General features: G+C 38.8%; 1 protein-coding gene across 6 annotated transcripts in view; it reads right to left on the bottom strand.

Moving 5' to 3' along the window:
* The window catches only part of ARFGEF1 (ADP ribosylation factor guanine nucleotide exchange factor 1), a 139,656-nt gene extending 116,392 nt beyond the window's left edge, over positions 1–23,264 (bottom strand). For 5 of the 6 annotated variants that reach the window (XR_003793499.1, XR_003793500.1, XR_003793502.1 and 2 more), the window contains exon 1: positions 22,558–23,264. Coding sequence is in view for 1 of the 6 variants with exons in the window: in XM_029222528.1 (XP_029078361.1) it covers positions 22,558–22,681 (124 nt within the window). In the remaining 5 variants the exon portion in view is untranslated. Of the gene's footprint in view, positions 1–22,033; positions 22,058–22,557 lie in introns of those variants that run through there. The other variant, XM_029222529.1, reaches the window with a different exon arrangement.
* Between the last annotated feature and the right edge of the window lie 1,095 nt (positions 23,265–24,359).

Genomic DNA, 24,359 nt, shown 5'->3' with positions numbered 1-24,359 from the left:
AGGAAACACAATTTTACTTTATGTTAATGAAAAATATAAAATTAAAAAGTGAAATAAGATGCTCAGGCCCACATCCAGACTTAGCGAATCAGAATCTCCAGTAATGTGATGCAGCTGGTTGCATTTTTAAGATGCTCCACAGGTGATCTTGGTATATAGCCAAAGATGAGAACTGTTACAACTTCCTGAATTTGATTTCTCCATCCTTCTATTTCTTTAGGTCAGGCCCTCATCTCTCATTGGGCCTACTGACTCCTTATCTCCATTCCTGAGCCCTATTAATGCCAGAGCGACCTTTATCAGAATGAAGTTCAAGCTCTTTAGCATGGCACACAAGACTCTCCAAGATTAGGTCCTTGTCTACCACTCTCATCTCTCTGCATGCCCTCCTTTGCATTCCACACTTCAGTAATAAAAGAACACTCTAAATCCCCTGAAGTGATCTGCTATTTCACACCTCAAGGCTTTTGCTCAAAATATATCCTCTGCTGGAATTCTACGCCACCCACCAATTGTCTGGCAGATACCTTTCAAGACTGCTTCTGTCATGTGTTCTATGTCACTCCCAACTAAAAATCTTTCAGCAGTTCTTTGTCCATGTTCACCATCACCTGTAACACTGTCCATGCACCTCACCTCCTCCCATTCCTGCCTCACATTTAAGACTCTTAAAATGCCAATCTTCTGGTTAACTGCCTCCCACATTTCATGTTTATTCACTAGTCATGCCTTAGCTAATGATGCTCCTCCCTCCCCAGAATTCTCTTCCCACCCATCTTTTCCTGGCTCATACCCATTCATTCTTCTAGAAAAAACAGTTATCATCTCCAAGAAATCTTCCCCTGCACTCCCAGACTAAGGTAATTACACTTCTCTATTCCACACCTTCCTCTGGTTATCATTACCACAACACTTACCATGTTATTTTAAAATTATTTCGTGTGTCCACCTCCCTCAATTTGCTCCTTAACAGCATAGGCCATCCTCTATTATCTTTCTATTTCCCAAGCTTAGCATAAAATCTAGAACAATTAGGTACTCCACAAACAAACGTTTCTTGAAAAAAAGCAATAAATGAGAGTAAACTTACTGGGCAAATTAATATATATCTCCTTTTCTCCAAAAGGACCTAAGTTGTTCACTACATGCTGATAACACCTAAACTTCTATTTACAGCTTAGCTCTCTCTAAGCTTTTGTCATAAACAAAAAGCAAAAACAAAGTTATAAACAACTGTCAAGCAAGCATCTTTACTTAGATGCCCCATATGCACCTCAAAATCATTTTAACCTTAACTGAATCCATTTTCTTCCTCAACTCCTCTCAAATGTGCTCATTTTCTTATATTGCCATTTTTGGTGAATGAATCAAACAGACTGAAATAACCCCATTAGAAACCTCAGAATCATCCTAAATGCCTTCCTTTCCCTCATTTCTCACACCTAAACAGTTAGGAAGTCCTGTTGATTTACTGAGATCTAAGCTCTCAGTACTGGGCCTCAAATTTAAGCCCTTGCCTCTTCAAATCCCGGCTATGGCAACAGTCTATTAATATTGATACAATGGTCTCACTGCCTAAAGCTCTGAATCCCAGCAATTTATTTTTCATAATGCCAACAAGGATCTTTCTGAAATACAACATCATCATTTCACTCCTTTGCCTGGCATCCAACTTTCTATAAGAGAAAGTCTTAAATTCCTTAGGACAGCATAAAAGGTCTTCAATAATCTCGCTCCTGCTGTCTTCCCCAGACTTCCCTCTCTCCTCATCCACTCTATCAAACTATAACCTACAGTCAATGAACTTCCTGCAGTTCTCTAAGTGTAGCCATACTACCTCCTACATCTGCGCCCAAGCAACTGATTGTACCTATAACGTTCTCTCCTACAGCAGTCATCTGGTGGTTTTCCAAGCCTGAGGTCTAAGGTGATTTCTCTATAAAGCTGTACCTGGATGAATTTCCCCACCCAGCCACCACTCCTGAAAAGAACTGATCAATTCTTTCTTTGGGTTTCTACCAATTTCATATATGTCTACCACAGCACCTATTTATCACTTACAAAATCTATTTATTGCGATCTATTCCCCCAAGAAGACTACAAGCTCCTTGAAGGCAGGCACAATATATGAATAATCTCTAGCATCCACAGTATCTAATACTGTTAATACGCACTGAAGGTGTTCAATAAATATTTATTAATGAAAGCTAAAAAGTCTTTATATTGGTTTTTAACCTTGGGGTAAAATCAGTCACAACAAAATTTAATATGCAGAACATCAGCCACAGAGACAAAATGCACTACTTTGCTTTTTTAACAGAAAATAGCTAATTAATGGGCAAATACAGAAAACAAGCTATCATCAAATTATAAAGAGTGCTTTATAATTTATATATAATTTTATATAATTTATAATCTCACCTCACCATTCTGTACCTTTCTATTTATTCTTTCTTATCCACAACTCATGCCACCCTTAGGTTATGTAAAGGAGATTCTTTCAGGCCTGTCCCAGTCCTGTTTGACTTGTAATGTCCTATGTTCCAAAATTAATCCATTCTCTCCCATTATTCAGTCAAATCTCTCATTCCTTCAGTGTGACAAAACTCAGGTAGATATTGAAGGTAAGAAAGCATTCTCCAGAAATCTAAGGACAGCACCAACGTGTGAATAACTAGTATGTTTAATATTCCCAAAGATTATCTGCATTTTAAAAGAAACAACTATAAATGCAAATAAATATGGAATTGGTATAATGAGAGAAGACTTTTAAGAAAAAATTTCCCAATGGGCAAGGAAGGGAAGGAAAACAGAAGTTCATCTACTCAAGACTAACCAAGCTGTAATCAAGTAATAATGGAATGGGCAAAAATTCTGGCTTAACAATTGCAGGCAAGCACTTATCAATATGAAGTATGATGATAATAACATTTAGGACTCACAGTATTATTCTGTGACTCACACAAAATATGAAGGAAAATACCTGATAAACGGCAGGTTCTCTGTAACTGAAAAGAACTTGGTATCCAACTCCAAAAAGGGTGCAGACCCAAGAATTTGCAAGACTAAGTCTATGCCAGCTAACACTACTGGACTTTCTAAAGATGGCAAGAAATCCTGTACTCCTGAACCAATTTTTCATACCTTTTCTAAATGTGCTGACAAGGCCACAATGGATACATACATGGAAATGAGATCTTCTGAAACCTATATACTTTCCTTAATTTGAGTTCATTTGAGTTGAAAACCAAGGCTTTCTTTGTGTTTTGGAAGATACAGCAACCAACCAGGTCCTCTCAAAAAGACATTTTAATTAATACTTAGATAGACTACCAGAGGCATAAACTACAAGTTTTCCTAGTCAAAAGTCTAGTTGAGACCAGTTATTCTCTCTCCATCTTGAGGACTCAAAATGAAACAGGACATGACAGTTTACCTGGAAAACAAAACAATGTCTTTCCTGTTATCACAACCTAATGAGTGATGAAGCCCAGAGTACAATCAATTTGTAACTGATAATTAGCTATACTCTAAGCAATACCAAAGACACATTTAAATTGTCCTGTGTTCAGTTAGATGACTTACTGGTAAATAAATGTGACTGTCATTCAGTGATTTATCTTAGATGTCAGGAATCTTCTTTCTTCGTTTTTATTTTCTACTTCGATATGAAGCTCACTATTTATCTTTGTGGGGTATTTTCCCCTCCTCTCTTACTCTACATTTAAATACCTCAGGCGTGGAGAAGAAAATAAACAGATAATATTTTTCCATTACAGAAAAGTTCCTTAGACGCTTCAACGACATACACTTCTAACAACCTTATATTTTACTGTAATTCTACCACAAGACAATGAAATACATCTGTCAAAATTTCCTTGTATTTGCAACACTTTTTCTATGTATACCTGTACATGTTTGTTCTAAAAAAAAATACTATCATATATTTGTTCTAAAAAGATACTATTACATAATCTGCTTTTCTACTCCCTCATCTTCCCATATCAATAAATATAGTTCCAGCACATCATTCCTCAGTGTTTAGCAATTATAAAGAGCACAATGACAACAAATAACATACAAGGGAATCCCCATAAGGTTATCAGCTGATATTTCAGCAGAAACTCTGCAGGCCAGAAAGGAGTGGCATGATACATTTAAAGAGATGAAAGGGGAAAACCTACAACCAAGAATACTCTACGCAGCAAGGCTCTCATTCAGAGTCGACTGAGAAATCAAAAGCTTTACAGACAAGTAAAAGCTAAGGGAATTCAGCACCACGAAACCAGCTTTGAAACAAATGCTAAGGAAACTTCTCAGGGTGGAAGGGGGGAGAAGAGGCTACAACTAGAAACAACAAAATCACAAATGGGAAAGCTCACTGGTAAAGGCAAACACACAGTAAAAGTAGAAAATCATCCACACACAAATATGATAGCAAAAACAGCAACTGTGAGCAGAGGAGAGTACAAATGCAGGAAATGAGAATTGCATTTGAAATTAAGAGACCAGAAACTTAGAATAACCTCGTATATATATAGACTGCTACATCACAACCTCATGAGAAATGCAAACAAAAAGACTGCAACAGATACACACACAAAAAAGAAAATGCAACCCAAACACAAACTAAAGATGGTCATCAAACCACTAGAGAAGAGAACAAAAGAGAATGGAAGAAAAAAACCCTACATGTTAACAAACCTAAAACAATTGAGAAAATGGCAACAGGAACATACGTATCGATAATTACCTTAAATGTAAATGGATTAAATGCTCCAACCAAGAGACACAGGCTGGCTGAAGGGATACAAAAATAAGACCCATAAATATGCTGTCTACAAAGAGACCCACTTCAGACCTAGGGACACATACAGACTGAAAGTGAAGGGATGGAGAAAGATATTCCACGCAGGGCTTCCCTGGTGGCACAGTGGTTGAGAGTTCGCCTGCCGTTGCAGGGGACACGGGTTCGTGCCCCGGTCCGCGAAGATCCCACATGCCGCGGAGCGGCTGGGCCCGTGAGCCATGGCCACTGAGCCTGCGTGTCCAGAGCCTGTGCTCTGCAACGGGAGAGGCCACAACGGTGAGAGGCCCGCGTACCGCAAAAAAGAAAAAAAAAAAATTCCACGCAAATGGAAATCAACAGAAAGCTGGAGTAGCATTACTCATATCAGACAAAAGAGACTTTAAAATAAAGACTGTTACAAGAGACAAGGAAGGACATTACATAATGATCAAAGGTTCAATCCAAGAAAAAGACATTAACAATTGTAAATATAATATATGCACCCAACATAAGAGCACCTCTTTATGTAAGGCAAATGCTAACAGCCATAAAAGGGGAAATTGACAGTAACACAATAATAGTGGGGGACTTTAACACCACACTTAAAGCAAGGAACAGATCATCCAGACGGAAAAGCAATACGGAAACACAAACCTTAAATGACACATTAGACCAGATAGACTTAACTGATATTTATAGGACATTCCATCTCAAAGTAGCAGAATACACTTTCTTCTCAAGTGCACATGGAACACTCTCCAGGATAGATCACATCTTGGGTGACAAATGAAGTCTCGGTAAATTTAAGAAAACTGAAATCATATAAAGCATCTTTTCCTACCACAACGCTATGAGATTAGAAATCAATTATAGGGGACTTCCCTGGTGGCACAGTGGTTAAGAATCTGCCTGCCAGTGCAGGGGACACGTGTTTGATCCCTGGTCTGGAAAGATCCCACATGCCGTGGAGCAACTAAGCCCATGAACCACAACTACTGAAGCCCACGCACCTAGAGCCCATGCTCCACAATAAGAGAAGCCACCTCAATGAGATGCCCACACACCGCAACGAAGTGTTAGCCCCTGCTTGCCACAACTAGAGAAAGCCCGCGTGCAGCAACGAAGACCCAAAGCAGCCAAAAAAAATAAATTTAATAAATAAATAAAATTTAAAAAATAAAAGTTAAAAAAAATCAATTACAGGAAAAAACTGTATAAAAACCACAAACACATGGGGGCCAAACAATATGTTTCTAAACAACCAGTGGATCACTGAAGAAATCAAAAAATACCTAAAGGCGGGCTTCCCTGGTGGCGCAGTGGTTGAGAGTCCGCCTGCCGATGCAGGGGACACGGGTTCGTGCTCCAGTCTGGGAAGATCCCACATGCCTCTCCACAACGGGAGAGGCCACAGCAGTGAGAGGCCCGCGTACCGCAAAAAAAAAAAAAAAACAAGCCTAAAGGCAAATGACAACAAAAACACAACGATCCAAAACCAAAAGCAGTTCTAAGAGGGAAGTTTCTAGCAATACAATCCTACCTCAAGAAACAAGAAACATCTCAACGAACAACCTAACCTTACACCTAAAGCAGTTAGAGAAAGAAGAACAAAAAAACCCCAAAGTTAGCAGAAGGAAAGAAATCATAAAGATCAGAGTAGAAATAGAGATGAATAAAACCACAGCAAAGATCAATGAAACTAAAAGCTGGTTCTTTGAGAAGATAAACAAAATTGAAAAACCTTTAGCCAGACTCATCAAGAAAAAAAGGGAGAGGACTCAAATCAATAAAATTAGAAATGGAAAAGGAGAAGTTACAACGGACACCACATAAATACAAAGGATCATAACAGACTACTACAAGCAATTAAATGCCAATAAAATGGACAACCTGGAAGAAATGGACAAATTCTTACAAAGGTACAATTTTCCAAGACTGAACCGGGAAGAAATAGAAAATATGAACAGACCAATCACAAGTAATGAAACTGAAACTGATTAAAAATCTTTCAACAAACAGAAGTCCAGGACCAGATGACTTCACAGGTGAATTCTACTAAACATTTAGAGAAGAGTTAACCCCTATCCTTCTGAAACTCTTCCAAAAAACTGCGGAGGAAGGAACTCTCCCAAGCACATTCTACGAGGCCACCATCACCGTGATACCAAAACCAGACAAAGATATCACAAAAAAACAAAATTACAGGCCAATATCACTGATGAACATAGACACAAAAATCCTCAACAAAATACTAGCAAACAGAATCCAACAACACATCAAAAGGATCACACACCATGATCAAATGGGATTTATCTCAGGGATGCAAGAATTCCTCAATATATGCAAATCAATCAATGTGATACACTACATTAACAAAGGGAAGAATAAAAACCATATGATCATCTCAACAGATGCAGGAAAAGCTTGTGACAAAATTCAACACCCACTTATGATAAAAAAAAAAAAATCTCCAAAAAGGGGGCATAGAGAGAACCTACCTCAACATAATAAAGGCCATGTATGACAAACCCACAGCAAACATCATTCAAAACAGTGAAAAACTGAAAGCATTTCCTCTAAGATCAGGAACAGACAAGGATGTCCACTCTAGCCACTTTTATTCAACATAGTTTTGGAAGTCCTAGCCATGGCTATCACAGAAGAAAAAGAAATAAAGGGAATCCAAATTGGAAAAGAAGTAAAACGGTCACTGTTTGCAGATGACATGATACTATACATAGAAAATCCTAAAGATGCTACCAGAAAACTACTAGAGCTCATCAATCAATTTGGTAAAGTTGCAGGATACAAAATTAATACACAGAAATCTCTTGTATTCCTATACACAAACAACAAAAAATCAGAAAGAGAAATTAAGGAAACAATCTCATTTACCATCAAATCAAAAAGAATAAAATACCTAGGAATAAACGTACATAAGGAGGCAAAAAAGCTGTATGCGAGAAACTATAAGATACTGATTAAAGATATCAAAGATGACACAAACAGATGGAGAGACATACCATCTTCCTGGACTGGAAGAATCAAAACTGTGAAAGTAACTACACCACCTAAAGCAATCTACAGATTCAATGCAATCCCTATCAAATTACCAATGGCATTTTTCACAGAATTAGAACAAAAAATTTTACAATTTGTATGGAAACACAAAAGACCCTGAATAGCCAAAGCAATCTTGAGAAAGAAAAACAGAGCTGGAGGAATCAGGCTCCCTGACTTCAGATTATACTACCAAGCTACAGTAATCAAAACAGTATGGTACTGGCACAAAAACAGACACACAGATCAATGGAACAGAATACAGAGTCCAGAAATGAACCCACACACCTATGGTCAATTAATCCATGACAAACAAGGCAAGAATATGTGATGGAGAAAGACAGTCTCTTCAATAAGTGGTGCTGGAAAAACTGGACAGCTACATGTAAAAGAATGAAATTAGAACACTCCCTAACACCACACACAAAAATAAGCTCAAAATGGATTAAAGACCTAAATGTAAAGCTGGATACTATAAAACTCTTTAGAGGAAAACATAGGCAGAACACTCTCTGACATAAATCACAGCAAGATCTTTTTTGATCTACCTCCTAGAGTAATGAAAATAAAAAAAAAAATAAACAAATGGGACCTAATTAAACTTAAAAGCTTTTGCACAGCAAAAGCGACCATAAACAAAATTAAAAGACAACCCACAGAACGGGAGAATATATTTGCAAATGATGTGACCGACAAGGCATTAATCTCCAAAATATGCAAAAAGCTCATGCAGCTCCATATCAAAAAAACAAACAACCCAATCCAAAAATGGGCAGAAGACCAAACAGACATTTCTCCAAAGAAGACATACAGATGGCCAAAAAGCACATGAAAGGATGCTCAGCACCACTAATCATTAGAGAAATGGGAATCAAAACTACAATGAGGTATCACCTCATACCGGTCAGAACGGCCATCATGAAAAAATCTACAAACAAACAATAAATGCTGGAGAGGGTGTGGAGAAAAGGGAACCCTCTTGCACTGTTGGTGGGAATGTAAATTGCTACAGCCACTGTGGAGAACAGTATGGAGGGTCCTTAAAAATCTAAAACTAGAACTACCATACAACCCAGCAATCCCATTACTGGGCATATACCCTGAGAAAACCATAATTCATAAAGAGTCATGTATCACAATGTTCATTACAGCTCTATTTACAATAGCCAGGACACGGAAGCAACCTAAGTGTCCATTGACAGATGAATGGATAAAGAAGATGTGGCACATATATACAATGGAATATTACTCAGCCATAAAAAGAAACGAAATTGAGCTATTTGTAGTGAGGTGGAGGGACCTAGAGTCTGTCATACAGAGTGAAGTAAGTCAGAAAGAGCAAAACAAATACCATATGCTAACACATATATATAGAATCTAGAAAAAAAATGGTTCTGAAGAACCTAGGGGCAGGACAGCAATAAAGACGCAGACATAGAGAATGGACTTGAGGACGGGGGAGGGGGAAGGGTAAGCTGGGACAAAGTGAGAGAGTGGCATGGACATATACACACTACCAAATGTAGAATGGACGGCTGGTGGGAAGCAGCTGCATAGCACAGGGAGATCAGCTCCGTGCTTTGTGACCACCTAGAGGGGTGGGATAGGGAGGGTGGCAGGGAGACGTAAGAGGGAGGGGATATGGGGATATATGTGTATATATAGATGATTCACTTTGTTATACAGCAGAAACTAACACAACATTGTAAAGCAATTATACTCCAATAAAGATGTAAGAAAAAAAAACTACTATGAGGTATCACCTCACACCAGTCAGAATGACCATCATCAAAAATTCTACAAACAATAAATGCTGGAGAGGGTGTGGAGAAAAAGAAACCCTCCTACATAGTTGGTGGGAATGTAAATTTGTACAGCCACTATAGAGAACAGTATGGAGGTCCCTTAAGAAACTAAAAATATAGCTACCATATGATCCAGCAATCCCACTCCTGGGCATATATCTAGAGAAAACCATAATTTGAAAAGATACAGGCACCCCAACAATCATTGCAGTACTATTTACAAAAGTCAGGACATGGAAGCAACCTAAATGTCCATCAATGGCTGAACGGATAAAGATGTGGTACATATATGCAATGGAATATCATCCACAAAAAAGAACGAAATGATGCCATTTGCAGCGACATGGATGGACCTAGAGATTGTCATGCTGAGTAATTCAGAGAAAGACAAATATCATATGATATCACTTATATGTGGAATCTAAAAAAATGGTACATATGAACTAATTTACAAAACAGAAATAAGAGTCACAGATGTAAAAAACAAGCTTATGATTACTGGGGGAGGGATAAATTGGGAGACTGGGATTGACATATACACACTACTATATATAAAACAACAAATAAGGACCTACTGTATTAGGACAGGGGACTCTACTCAATACTCTGTAATGACCTATACGGCAAAAGAATTTTTTTTTAAAAAGTGTGATATATGTATACGTATAACTGATTTACTTTGCTGTACAGCAGAAACCAACACAACACTGTACCATACACTATATGCCAATAAAATGGTTTTTTAGAAAAAGCACAATGCTGAATAAATTTGTACATCTACCTTCACAACATATATCGTTATTTTCTAACAATTTTTTAGAAGTAGAATTTGAGATAAAGGGAATGAGAGAAAGGAGTGGATAGATGAAGGAAACAGGAAGGATAGGAAAAAAAAAAGAAAGAGAGGGACTTTCCTGGTGGTGCAGTGGTTAAAAATCTGCCTGACAATGCAGGGGACACGGGTTCGATCCCTGGTCTGGGAAGATCTCACATGCTGTGGAGCAACTAATTCCGTGTGCCACAACTACTGAGCCTGTGCTCTAGAGCCTGCGAGCCACAACTACTGAAGCCTGTGTGCCGCAACTACTGAAGCCCACGCGCCTAGAGCCTGTGCTCTGCAACAGAGAAGCCACCGCAATGAGAAGCCCGCGCACTGCAACGAAGAGTAGCCCCCGCTCGTCACAACTAGCGGAAGCCCATGCGCAGCAACGAAGACCCAACACAGCCAAAAATAAAAAATAAATTTATAAAATAGAAAGAAAGGTGGAGTAAGACACAGATTTTATAAAAACAAACATGTAAAACAGTATGTCTGAGTTTACTAGCTCAGTTGCTGTTCTATGATTTTCAGCAAATTCCTATTACTTAGGTTTACCTAGGTTGAACTTGCAATCTTAACAAACACTTACAATTCCTTCTTTGGAAGCTTATTTTCTCTGCCTAGAAAATCACGGCATTTTTTTAAATCTTTAATTTAAAATAATATTGCTAAACTGAGACCTGTATGAGTCTCTTTACACATTGAGGTTTTTTTTCTTCCTGGAATATAGCAGTTTTCATACACAGGTGTTTTTCAGTGCAGAAGTTTTCTTCAGTATGTCTTTGATTATTGCTTTGTTCACAATTTTTAATTTTTAATTTTCTTGTTTTATGTTTAGGAAAAAGAATTATCCATGTGGAATAGTTTTGTTTTTTGACCTCCATATCTGCCTCTTTTCTCTCATTCTTTTAGCTTTGCTCTTTCCTCCTGGGTATAGTGACAGACTGTCATCATTATGATTTTCCACAACATAGTATATTTTCCTCCATTTCTGCAAGTTAGTGGTCATTTGGGAGATCACATCAAGGGTTGTTAACCAGATGTCAGGTTACCCACTGATTATTTTAAAATCATCTCCAATTTCTTTATGAATCAAGAATGTTTTCATACATCAATGCTGACAAAGATTCTGAGGGTTTGAAAGGGAGAAAGGAAGGGAAATAAGGAGAATTAGGTAGGGTTAGGAAATGAACAAAAAAGGAATGGTTCCCAAAAAAAAGGGAACTGAAATATTCTGATAATTTTTTTAAAGGAAAAATTCAGGATAAAGATGAAAACTTTTTAAAAATGGAAAAACTGAGGAAAAGCAAACATTTCTTGACATTTAATGTCCAAACTCAAAGATTTTCATTTGCTTACCCATCTTCTGGAAAGCCAAATTGTTAACAGTGACTATCCTAGACAAGATATTTGGGGACATTAATTTACTGAATCACTAAAATCTTTACATTAAGAAGTTTTAGTCAAGCAAACTAGTGAGAGATAGATATTTTTATTACACAGAATAGCAGTAGGCATGCATAAATGGCAAAATCAAACAAAGCTCCTTGTTTGTTATTAATGAATTATATAACCTTAAGAAATGTCAAAAACAGAAAACTTCAATAAGACCAAATCAGTAGAAACCATTTGGGGCAGTATTAAAAAAAAAAAAATCAAGAGATATTCAATTTGACATAAAATCTAAAACTGTTCAGTATGATAAATATAATTTTAATTTAGTAATAAAACAGAAAAAAGTAATTTTTCATTCAAAACAAGAAAAACCAACCAAACAAAAAGAATTATAACGGTTATGATTTGAATGCCCAACTTTTTTATAGGGAACCAGACTGGGGTATATTGATCACCTAATCAAGTGTGCTTTTTGAAATGTAAAAGAAAATTAAAGAACTGAAACAATCTTTGTTTTAACTGTTTCAAAAGGAAAACAACTCAAGAAGATATAACCACATAAAAAAGCTTGATACAGTACAATTTGGCATATTTGTTGACTTTTTAGGGAAGCATATGCTACATATTACTAACAAAAGCACCTTTCCTTCTAATTAGCCATTCAAGTCTTTTCCAGTAGCCATAAAAATGGGGGTTGGGTGTGGGAACAGAGAGAATAAAATACTTTCACTTCATATATTCAAACACATGGATTCATCACTGCATTTAGGAAAAAAGTACGTTTTGATAATGCATTGATAACGTTTAATTTCTGTCCATGTCTCTTCTGGCAAAATATCTGTAGACACAGTTAGTATTCACTATAAAACTTCTGTTCTCTAATCATTATAAAATACCCATTTTGGAACTGGTATATACTTTAAAAGCTAAAATTATTAACAATTAATTGTTAACTTAATTATTAACTGGTATCAAACATACTAAACCTTATTCCTATTCTTCACTATTACTATAAGATGCATGTGTTCCATTTTCATTTCTAAAGATACAAGTACATTAGAAATTACACATAAGCTTTTGATTATCACTGCATTAAACACATTCTCAATTATCATGTAAGAATTAACTCAACAAAATTGATGAAACAAAACTATCAACTTATTCCCAACTACACCACTTTGTATCTGATATATAAGAATATAAGGTAAGAAATGCCGATTAAGTATTATGTGAATAAGTTGCTAAGAGAATATAAAAGAAAGCATTAGAGAATATAAAAGAAAATCCTAAAATTATTTGGAAAAAGAATCAAGCAACATTACAAAAAAATATGTAACAGGCAATGAGCATTAGTCAATCCTATCTGATACAATGTTAAAGCAATAAACAGAAGGACTGATGAAATAAGATGTGATAAAACGCATTTTTAACTTACTTGCTTTTCAACACCTGACTATCAATTCTGAGAGAAAGTGAACTTATTAAATACATAACGCATTATACCCTAATAAATCTGAAGGAAAAAAAGTATGAAAAAATCAATTAATAAGATTTACAGAAAACAAAAGTATATCTATCGTTAACTATAAAGGGTAGTTTTCATGTATTTGATTCCTACTTTCAGAACAGAAAAGAAAAAAAGTGCAAAGGAACGATGAAAAAGAATGGTTACATTAAAAAGGGATCAAAACCAATAATCTAAAGAGAGTGAATATGCTTATTTTCCTCATACTGTGCTGTACACCTGCACCCAGCACAGGTGTATTTATGGCCATTTTGCCTAAGGAATGAGAACCGTAAATGACCATACTCTAACCCAGTAAGCTCCATCTTAAGGTTTAAATAATTCTGCATACATAACACTCAATGAATTTTGCAGGGATTAATAAAAGAAAAATCTGTGCAGCAAAATTTAAATGTAAATGCTCCTAAACTCAAAAACATTTAAACAAATGACACCTTATTAAAATGCTAGATAGGAAGGTACATAGATACAACATATAAAAAAATGCATATGACACAATAATGAGACCACACAACTGAAAATTATGACAATTACACAATAATTACATTTACATACTTATAAAAGAAGCCACTGAGATATATCACCAGTTATTTTAAGGTAAAGTCTTATTTGTAATTTCCCATGACATTTTAATAAGATTTGGTTTTTATTTCAATTCTTAAAATGATTTGAAATGCTATAAATACTAAGATAGAAAGCAAGTGAGAGTATTTTTAAAGGGTTAGGAGTACAAGTACAATAAAAGCTAGCCTATCCAGAATCCTTGGGAGTCACACGACAGTTGAATTTTCCAAATGGCTCAAATAAAAATCTTAGTTTAAAATTTTGTTAAAAATCTTAGAAAGACACAGAAAAATACACATGAATCTGCCTGACTTTTTAGGCAAAACACAGAATAAAATGATCTTTCACATGATGGACTCAGGGATGCCATTATGAGCGCACATAAACACCCTCAAGAGTCACGGAAGTGTACAGAGCAATATTTTCATATATTGCTGTTGGTTGACTATTTCTTTGTCTATTATGTATTTTGCCCTTTGTCTTTCCTTAGCAGTACCTTTCTTTCTATGGACGCCCTCGTTTCCTGTTTTGTAATTTGTTACTTGTAAACAGTTTTGTGATTAAGGGTGCAGTTCAGGACAGCCAAATTAAGCCAAAAGGCATATTCCAACGCTGCGAAACACAGCTCTAAACCTCAGTTTCTTCATTTGCAAAATGCAGAGAATAACAGCACCTAAGCACATTGGGTTGTTTTGTCAACTAATTGAGATATAGCCAATGAAGTATTTAATTGGCAAGGAACTTGGAATACAGTAAACATTCAATAAATGTTAGTTTTTCCTTTTCCTCCTATTATTGCCTCAGAAATTAAACAGCTCAATTTTTGGAAGAATACATCTGTTCATGTGTATGTGTATAGAATAAAGTCTGGAAAAAATGCTTCAAAAAGCTAACAGTGTTTCAATGAAATAACACTTCCTATTAACTACGATGGCTAAAACCAAAAACGCAGACAATAACAAATGCTGACCGGCAAGGATGTATGAGAAACCCAAATGGTGCCGCCACTTTGGAAAGCAACTTAGTTTCTTAAAAAGTTAAACAAAAAGTTATCATATGACCCAGGAATTCCACTCCTAGGTTTCCATAAGAAATAAAAAATCAGGCCCACATAAAGACTTCTACACAAATATTCATAGCAGCACTGTTCATTCAACCCAAATGCCTATCAACTGTGAATAAGCAAAATATGGCAAATCCACATTATGGAATACTATTCAGCAATAAAAAGAAATGAAATATTGGTACATGCTACAACATGAATGAACCTCAAAAACATTATGCTGAGTGAAGTCAGACACAACAGACCACACTTGTATGACGTATAGTTATATGAAATGTCTAGAAAAGGCAAATAAAGACACAGAAAGTAGATTAGTGGATGCCTGGAGCTGGGTACGGCAACAGGGGTTAACTGTAAATGGGCACTAGGGCTCTTACTGGGGTGATGGAAATGTTCTAAAACTGGATTATGGTGATGGCTGCACAATTCAGTGAAACTCAGTAAAAATTATCACATTTAAAATGGGCATATTTTATAGACTGTAAACTATAATTTCAATAAATTTTTTTTACAAAGGTACACTGGTTATCTCCATTGTCATGGGTGATTTTTCTCCCTAGTTTTACTTTTGAAAATGGTCTGAAGAAAAGGATTTGTTTATTTAAAAAAATAAACTGCCAAATTTATTGGACTTATGTGTAATTAAAATTAAACTGAGTAAAGGCACAAGGACTCTCCTCTAAATACATAGTGCTTGGTTTTCATGATACCTACTTTGTTTGCTTATATATTTATTATTTAATTTCTCAGCAAGGTATACAAAGATGAGGGTTATTAAACGGCTGATTAGTAAATTCTCACTGTATACCTTGTTGGATTCAAGTTGAGAGAGAAAAATGAACTGTCCCACATGGACTTTTCTAAATATAATTCCAGAGGTAATACTATGATATGAAAAACTTTTAAAAATTGTTTTTCACAACCTTGCCTGAATGAGAAGATAACATAGGCTCTTAGACTCATGTTGTATCAAGTCTTAATCTAAGCAAGACAAAAATATCAGAAGTGGAACACAAACCTTTTACATACTTGGGCCCCAGACTCTTTTTTTAAAGAGATTTCTCAAGATTCATGAACACTAAAGCCTCAGAATAACTTCTTTCTACACTTATGAAACAGAGACCAGCCAAAGACAGTATTTGACTGTTTAAACATGTATAGTTGACACTTGAACAACATGGGTTTGAACTGCACGGGTCCACTTACATGCGGATTTTCTTTAATAAATGCTACGGTACTACATGATCCAAGACTGGCTGAATCCAAGGATGCAGAACCACTGATGATGGGGGCCGGCTGTAAAGTTAATGCTTGGATTTTCAGCTGCTGAGAGGGTGGGTGCCCCACAACCCCCACTGTTCAAGTATATGATGCTGTGCTCTAACAATGGAAGCTCAGATATATCAAACTGGGTCTGAAAAGTTAAGATGAAGGGAACTGTTACTGGTTTCCTAGGGCTGCTTCAAAAAACTACCACAAACATGGTGGTTTAAAACATTAGAAATTCAGTCTCTCACAGATCTGGAGGCCGGAAGTCTGGATTCAAGGTGTTAGAGCCATACTACCACTGAAGGCTCCAGGGAAGACTCCTTCCTTGCCCTGTCCTAGGTTCTGGTGACACCTGATGTTTCTTGGCTTATGGCAACATAACTCCAGTTTCTGCCTGCCTCCATTTTCACCTGGCTTGCTTTCTTTGTGTGTCTGTGTCCCTTTCTCTACATATAACACACCAGTCACTGGATTTAGGACCTACCCTTAAATCCAAGATGATTTCATCTCGAGATCCTTAATTAATAATATTTGCAAAGATCCTATCCCAGTAACGGACCAGATCAATTGTTTACTGTAATTGAAACTACGTGAAAGGCTCATTCTCAGGAAAAAAACCTCACTGAAAAAAAAAAAAACTGACAACTCAAATTTGAAATTGTTTTGTGCCTTCTCAGTAGAATGTGTCCTATCATTTAAATTGTGTCCTTTTCTCTGAAAATATCCTATTACATCAGCAGGAAATTCTATCAGTAAAAAAATTCTAAAATACATATAAAGGGTTGAATGAAAATGTTTTACTGTATAAAGTTCTTCCCCAAAGGCTGTTTCTCTCCTGGTGTTCCCCATCATGGTGGATGCCCTCTCCAACAACCCTGTAGCTCTGGCTATGATTGTTGTCATGCAACCAACCAATCAGCAAATCCTGTCCACTCCTTTAAAGTATATTCCAAATGCAACCAATCATCATTCCCTCCACCATCACCAGCAAACTCTAAATCACCAACATCTCTGGCCAAAGTGAGCCTTTTAAAATGTAAATGTGCTTTGTCACCACCCCCTGTAAAACTCTCCAGTGACTTCCAGATGCAATAAAATCCAAAGTTGTCCTCTTCTCCTACCCCCTGCTTGTCACTCTCCCCCAGTCACACAAGCTTCCTTTTCGTCCTGGAAGGTACCAAGCACACACTTGTCCTGCTGTTCCATTTGTTTCATCCAAGTTTTTGAAAGGCTGAATCTCTCTCTTTTGTCACTTCTCTGCTGAAATGTCACATCATGGAAAGGCCTTTCCTGACAATCCTACCTAAAGTTGCACTCCTGGTCATTCTCCCTTTACCCTTCTGAACTATTTCTTCAGATAATAACAATCTGACAGTATATTAGTTTGCTTTTTATTGTCAGCCTCAACAAACTAGAAAATAAGTTCCATGAAAGCATATTTGTCTCACTGTTGCACGCTCAGTGCTGAAGAGTATCTGGCACATACTAGTTCAACAAGTACCTGAGTGAAGAATATACCTAATTTTGAAAGGCAACAATAATTTGTTCATGTATTTTCCTTTTTCAGATATACCCTCCTCCATTTTGTGAGGAATACTATAACAAATAATCCCCCCAATTACTTCCCATTCACAAAACAATTACCAACAGAAGTTTCTCTAAACTTAAACACCATCAGGAGAGACAAGCGGTTGCCTGCCATTAGACGGGATGGGAAAGCAAGAGCGAGAGAGCAGTGCCCTGAGCTTGATACCACTCTGTCCAACTACACCTCATTTCTGACTTTCTCTTTCCCACACTGTCAACAGGGCTCTTGCTTTCCAAAAACACAATGACTCTTCTCAAGAATGGTTTCATCAGTAGTTAGGGCTATTGTAACTGCTTTGTCTGTCTTTTCTTTGAACAGTGTCCCAAAGTAAATTCCAAGGAACAATGTTTCCTAGGTGTTAACAGACACTGAAAAGGGTCAAATAAATTTAGGAAAAACTTCGTTAAGCAAAACTGAGCACTTTCTTTTTCACAGAACACTCTTCAGAATCTTAATTATGGTAATGTGTATAAATCTCCACAATGGAAAAGAGTATACCCAAACTTATTTTTTTAACTCAAACCTAACAGAATCTTTCAGTCATTTCATTCATTACACCCTTCTTTCCTAGCTATCTCAAAAATTCCAGCAGCCTGACTTACTGAAAACACCTTTTACTTTAGATATCAAGGAAGGTTTAAAAAGAAACTTGTTAATGGTTTTAAATTATAATTAAAATAATTAATTGTTGGCAGGGCATTATTTGAGAGTCTTTTTTTTTTTTTCTGGTAAATGGTCAAGAGTGACAAAAATTAGTAATATTACCAGAAGGAGCATAAAACCGGGATCAAAAAAAGCACTCAAATAATTTCTCCTCCACTCATACAATCTTTTTATAACACCAGTAACCAAAACAAGGGTGAGATTGGAGAAGCAGAAGGAAGCAAGTTCTGTTAAGTTTTTAGCCTAAATATTTTATTTACATTTCTGGAGGAGACTAAGTATAGATAACAGACTTATATAAAAAAAGTAAAACAGTAGAATCACTTTAGAACATGATGAACACAAATTCACACCCTGTCTGTAACAATTCCTCTTTTTCTCAATCATTCTCCCATATCTCTGCAGGGAACCCACCCTTATCTCTGCCTCTACATTGCCTCCCTTGCCTCTAAAACCTTCTTCTGGTCGCCCCTTTCACTCCTATTCTCTATCAGTGCCAGTTTCCAACCTGGAACTCATTCATCCTAACATCTGCAGGATATCTTCATATATATCTGACGTTAGAGGCAAAAGTTGAACTAGTCATAGCCCTAACATCAAAGAAACTCTTGAAACTTAAGAGGCCTGATTGGAATATGGCCCAACTGCACCCTCCCCTCCCCGTGAGACAAACAATGCTACCTTCAAGCCCAATCCCTCAACAATCCTAAATTCTTTAAAACTAAAAATAGCTCAGCTGTTGTCTCATCTGCCAGCAGATGGCCAGACTATTTTTAATTCAGGATTCTAGACAGCAGGAATGGATCAAGCTAAGCTAGGGCAGCCCAGAGGCCCTCACTCTGCAGAGTTCAGTGGTTGCTGCAGAGAGCTGTAGTGGGGCAGATACCAAGAGAGGGCAACCTGGAGCTGTTCCTGGGCCTGTGGACTTCACAATGATTGAACAATATAGGTGTGAGGGGTTTTCTTTTCTTTTTTTTTTTTTTTTTTTTTAAACCATTCTTTACTTCAAATTAAAGCCTGAAATGTATGATAATTTAACAAAAGTTTTCAGTAATCTGCTTTTAAGGTTTCATTATTTTTCTTTTTGTGAAAAACAGAGTTCCTTTATGTGGTGCTTTTGAAATTGGGCTTTGTTTTAATAAAGTAAAATCCCCCCTAATCTAGATAAGGTTTCCTAAGAGCTATACTTTAACAAAAAAAATAGTTTTCTTAAGAATATGAGATGAACTGTAATTTCATGAGTATAATTTACAGAAAACTGATTTATAATAGGCCATTTTGTTAAAAGGTAACTGAATTAATTTTGAATACCAGTGGTCTGAAATCTACTCACACACCCAGAAAATGATTTTTAAAACACAAAAGGATTAAAAGTCTGGATATAAAAATACTATATATTTTCTTGTTTACCCTCTATCTCCCTTCAGCCACATGGTAGGTGCTCAATAAAAATGTAGGGAGGAGGTGCAGGGAATAAATGCAGACAGGTATATTTAGAAGGGTCATTTACAAAGTGTATTTAGAAGGGTTATAACAACACCCACCTCTCTACCACTTCTAGCCAACTCCTTCCCACTCATAAGCTAGAGAGCAGGGATGACCCAGCCAGGCCATTCCAGTTTACTTTCCCATCCAGCTTGACAGCCATATAGATTATCAATAGAACAAAGTGGGCTTGGCCCAGGTCTCAACAGTGAAGAGGAAAAGGGAGGTCTATAATAGTTTCCAGGGATACATTTGGGGATACCATCTACTATAAGACATTATACTTTCTGCAAAGATGAAAAGGGTTATCCCTATGAAATTATGTTTGGGTGATAATGTAGATGTATGACTAGAAGGGAAGAAACAAAGGTCATCAGGGATTAACTACCATGAGATTGCTCAATGAGATTTTGTAGGAGACTAAATGTAACTACGAAATGTGGGGAAAAAGCCCTAAACATCTCAAGTAAAGAAAGTACTCTGGTGCCTAGTCCCTGCCTGGATAGACACATTCCTCATAATAAGCTTCTGCTAACTATATGGAAGGGGCAAAAAAGTAAAGAGTGGCAAAATCTAAAACAGACAATCTTGGTACAGTTGGCACACACTACCAAGTAGTCCCTATGTCTAGAAACAGCAAGGATCAAGCTAAGCCCTCTCAAGATGCCAATCAAGAGTGGCAGGAATACTCTCAATGCACAACTTAAGAGAATGGTGTGCTCACATTCATGGCACATTAGAGGGGACGTAACCTTACAATCAAAGTTCAACATCCTAATTTTACAGAGAAGGAAACTAAGGCCCAGGGACTTGACTATACTGCAATGTAACAGAACTGTGATTTAAACCCAGGATCCCAGATTCTCATTCCAGTGATCTCTCCATTTAAATATACTTACATTAGCATTTTGGAGAGGGAAAAAATATATATATATAGATAGATAGATAGACATAGACACACACACACACACACCACACTCCATTTCCTCAGTCTAATACTTATCATTAGTATATTAAAAGTATATTTTAATACAGAAAATCTGGTCTCAAAAACTAAAACTTTTGTTTGAACTCTTAAGTTCTTTAACCAGCAAGTTATTCATAAACCTACACATAACAATTGTTTTAAAAATTCCAACGATCACTCCTTCCCTCATCCTGCCCCAAGTTAATAATTATTCCTTTCAGGACCCAGATATAATTCAATTTTTACTTCTGTACAACATCCTCTCATACACCTGAAACAGTCTTTCACTAGCTTCAAGAATAACAAAAGGTGAACTTGTGATCAATGAAGGGTAAAAAAACTAAACTTAAACTCATTATACATAAAATTCAAAAAAATTTTAATATAATTTCTTCAATAAATCCAAAAAAGAAGGAAAAAACAGTATAACTTATAGCAAGTTATAAAGTCTTCTATTTTAAAAATTAAAAGGCAAAGTTCCTTTAAAGCTGTCTTGACCCTTTACTTTAGCATATATCCAAGTTATTCTGGATTTTCTTCCCCTTCAAGAATGTTTTCCAAAGCCCACTTAACAAGCTTCGTTTTCTCAAGTCAATTTGATGTAATCTATTTCCAGTGCTACAAAATGAAGCGCAAGCATTAGGAATTCATCTTTGTGTTTAACGTCCTGGTCTCTCTTTAAACGATTTCGTCCTTGATGGATGCAACAGATCCATCAGTGGTCCCCCTTTAACAATTCTTCATCTGCCTGTCCTCGCCGTAGGTATTGTCTGGATTTACCCTGCTAGGGGCTTCATGACACTAGATCTCTTTCGTCTGAACTATAAATCACAACTCAAGCTTGAGAGCAGCTGCCACAGGCCAGACATGTGGCTGGTGGGTGTCATTGTCTTCTTCATTCTCCCTGTTTCAAACCCTCCCTTCCTTGTCACTAAAGCCAACGTATCTTAAGGTCCTTTCCTTCCCCGCTTGTATCTCATCACCCCCTCCCCTTAACCTTAGGTCTTGTTCTTCCAGGTCAGCCCAGTCGGATACATTACTCGCTGTTTTTCCCGTGGCGGAAGCGGAGAGATGTCAGAACAGGCGGCACCTCCCGCAAACCCCTTCTCAAGACTGTCAACAAGGGAACAACTTCAGCCTTTCTTCCCAAAGTACCACGCCAAACGAAAAGTTATTGAAATTACGATACGGAACCCTTCCCACGCCCAATCTCGACAAATCAGCTCCACCTCAATTTTCCAAGCGAATAAACGACAACTCCTTCTGCTTTATCACAAAGGGTGATATCCTGTCCGCACCGCACGGTCCACCAACAAAATCTTCCCATGTTCTCAAGCCGACCCCCAGCCCTGCCGCGTTCCCTGAGCCCAGCGAACTGCCCTTCCTCCTCCACCCTGCCTCTGCCCCATATCTAGCCGAGTTACTGTCAACTCCAGCCAGGCAGCCCAGAGCTTCGCCAGGGCTTCCCGAGGTCAGCGGCGCCGGCCCAGGGCGAGCGCCCGGCGACCCCCACCCCCCACCCCGCAGTACCCTCCCCCATCCCTCGGGCCCCCTCCCTGCTCACCTAACGCCACCTCGCACGCTTTGCGCAGCTGGGAGTGATGCGCCTTCTTCACTTCCTTGTCGGCCAAAATCTTCTCCAGGGCCCGGGTCAGAAACATGTTCTTCGTCTTCTTCCCCTCATACATGGACGCAGAGAAGGAGGCGGCGGCTCGTCCGACCCGCGGCTCCCAGCGGCTGGAAGGGGGGGGGCGGGGGAAGGAGGAGGAAGAACCGAGAGAAAGGAGAGGGGGGTGGAGGTGGGGGAGAGGAGGCGTGGAGGGCAGCCGCTGGATCAGGAAGGAGCGGGCGAGCCGGGCCGGCTCCGGTGCGGGTGAGGGGCGCAGAGGTCTTCGCCGCCCCCCGAGGGGCCGCCCCTGGAGGGCCGCGCCCGTGGGACCTCCGGTTCTCCCGGCCCGGGGGTCGCTTCCCGGCCACCCCCCTCACTCGCCCCTCCGGCCCGGGGACGGAGAGGGAGCCCAGCCCGGTGGCCGTCAGCCCGGGGGCCAAGGGACGAGGCGGCGGCTTAGAGGCCCGGAGAGAGCAGGGCTGCCCTGGCTACTGTGGGGATTAGCACCCGCCGTGGCCGCGGACTGGCCTCCATCACCGCCGACCTGCCCCGGCCGCCATATTGGGAGGAAACGACGCGTCACGCAGCGGCCGAACGGCTGCAGAGGAGGAAGCGGCGGCGGTGGCGGCGGCGGCGGCGGCGTTGGCTGTCCAGAGCTGCCGCGGCGCCGGGAGGCAGGGGGCGGAGGGCGGCGCGGGAGGAGCAGCTCGAGCCGCAGCGCTACGGTGGCCCGGCAGGGCCTCGTCGCCTCCCGCGTTCGCCGCAGGGCGGCGTGGGGCGTGGCGGGCGTCCTGCGGCGCCGCGCCCGGTTCTTTGGGCTCCTCCGGGTGGCTGCGCTTTGGAGCTTGCCCGGGGCCGCTACTCCCACCGAGTGAACGGGACTCCTGGCTACGGTACAGCAGCTTCTCCGACTTTCTGGAGATCCCGTAGGTGGGTGCGCAGCCCCTTCCGCTCCAGGGGACGCGGAAACACCCGCATGGCCCGCGCTCAGCCGCACTGTTTCCACCTGCTGCGCTCGACTCTAATTACCAGCTGCGCGAAACTGCTCTCCAGGACCGTGACCGTCAACTGCCTCAGGATTCTCACTTGGGAAGAGTAAAACCGATTTGACACGGATTCAGGAATGTTTCACTTTTTCATCTCTGTAGGATACATCGGTAAACTCTAGATTTCAGATCTCTTCTGAATTGATACTAAAGTTAAGGGAACAGATGAATGCTTCTGATTGATGAGGTCCCTTAGAGCTCTGTGTTTCTGTGCCTTTAATACTAAGATTCGGTCCGGGACAAGAAAACCAGTTTCAGAATGGAATAGCTTTAAGTACAGATTACCGCAGACACACATGGGACAGTGTGTCTGCTTTGATACCAAAGAATAATTTAGATTTCTACAGTGTTTCGTTCAGAGCAGAAAATTACAAAGAATACCATTAAAATATATGCATAGAATTTATTTACATGGTGATCTAGCTAGGTTGCACATCTTTACAAGTTCAGAGCTACTGTGTGGCTCTATCAACACTAGATCCCAAATTGTTGGAATATGTCGTTCACTGTTCTGATCCATTCTGTTGCCTTGACTATGGATTTGTCCTAATGCAACCATCTAAACTCAAGAATGGAGAGGCTGTGATTTGGGACAGGCTAAAAACCATGGGAAATAAAAATGGAAACCTTGAAGGTGATCCTGAATTAAAGTGGACTAGTAGATTAATTTTTTAAACTTTCTTATGCTGAGAAGCACATCTATAAATAAAT

This window comes from Monodon monoceros, unplaced genomic scaffold (genome assembly GCF_005190385.1).
Source record: "Monodon monoceros isolate NGI ecotype Baffin Bay Population unplaced genomic scaffold, NGI_Narwhal_1 Super_Scaffold_14, whole genome shotgun sequence".
Classification (NCBI taxonomy): Eukaryota; Metazoa; Chordata; class Mammalia; order Artiodactyla; family Monodontidae; genus Monodon; species Monodon monoceros.
Note: the sequence above shows the minus strand (reverse complement) of the source record. Positions and strands in the feature narration are given on the sequence as shown.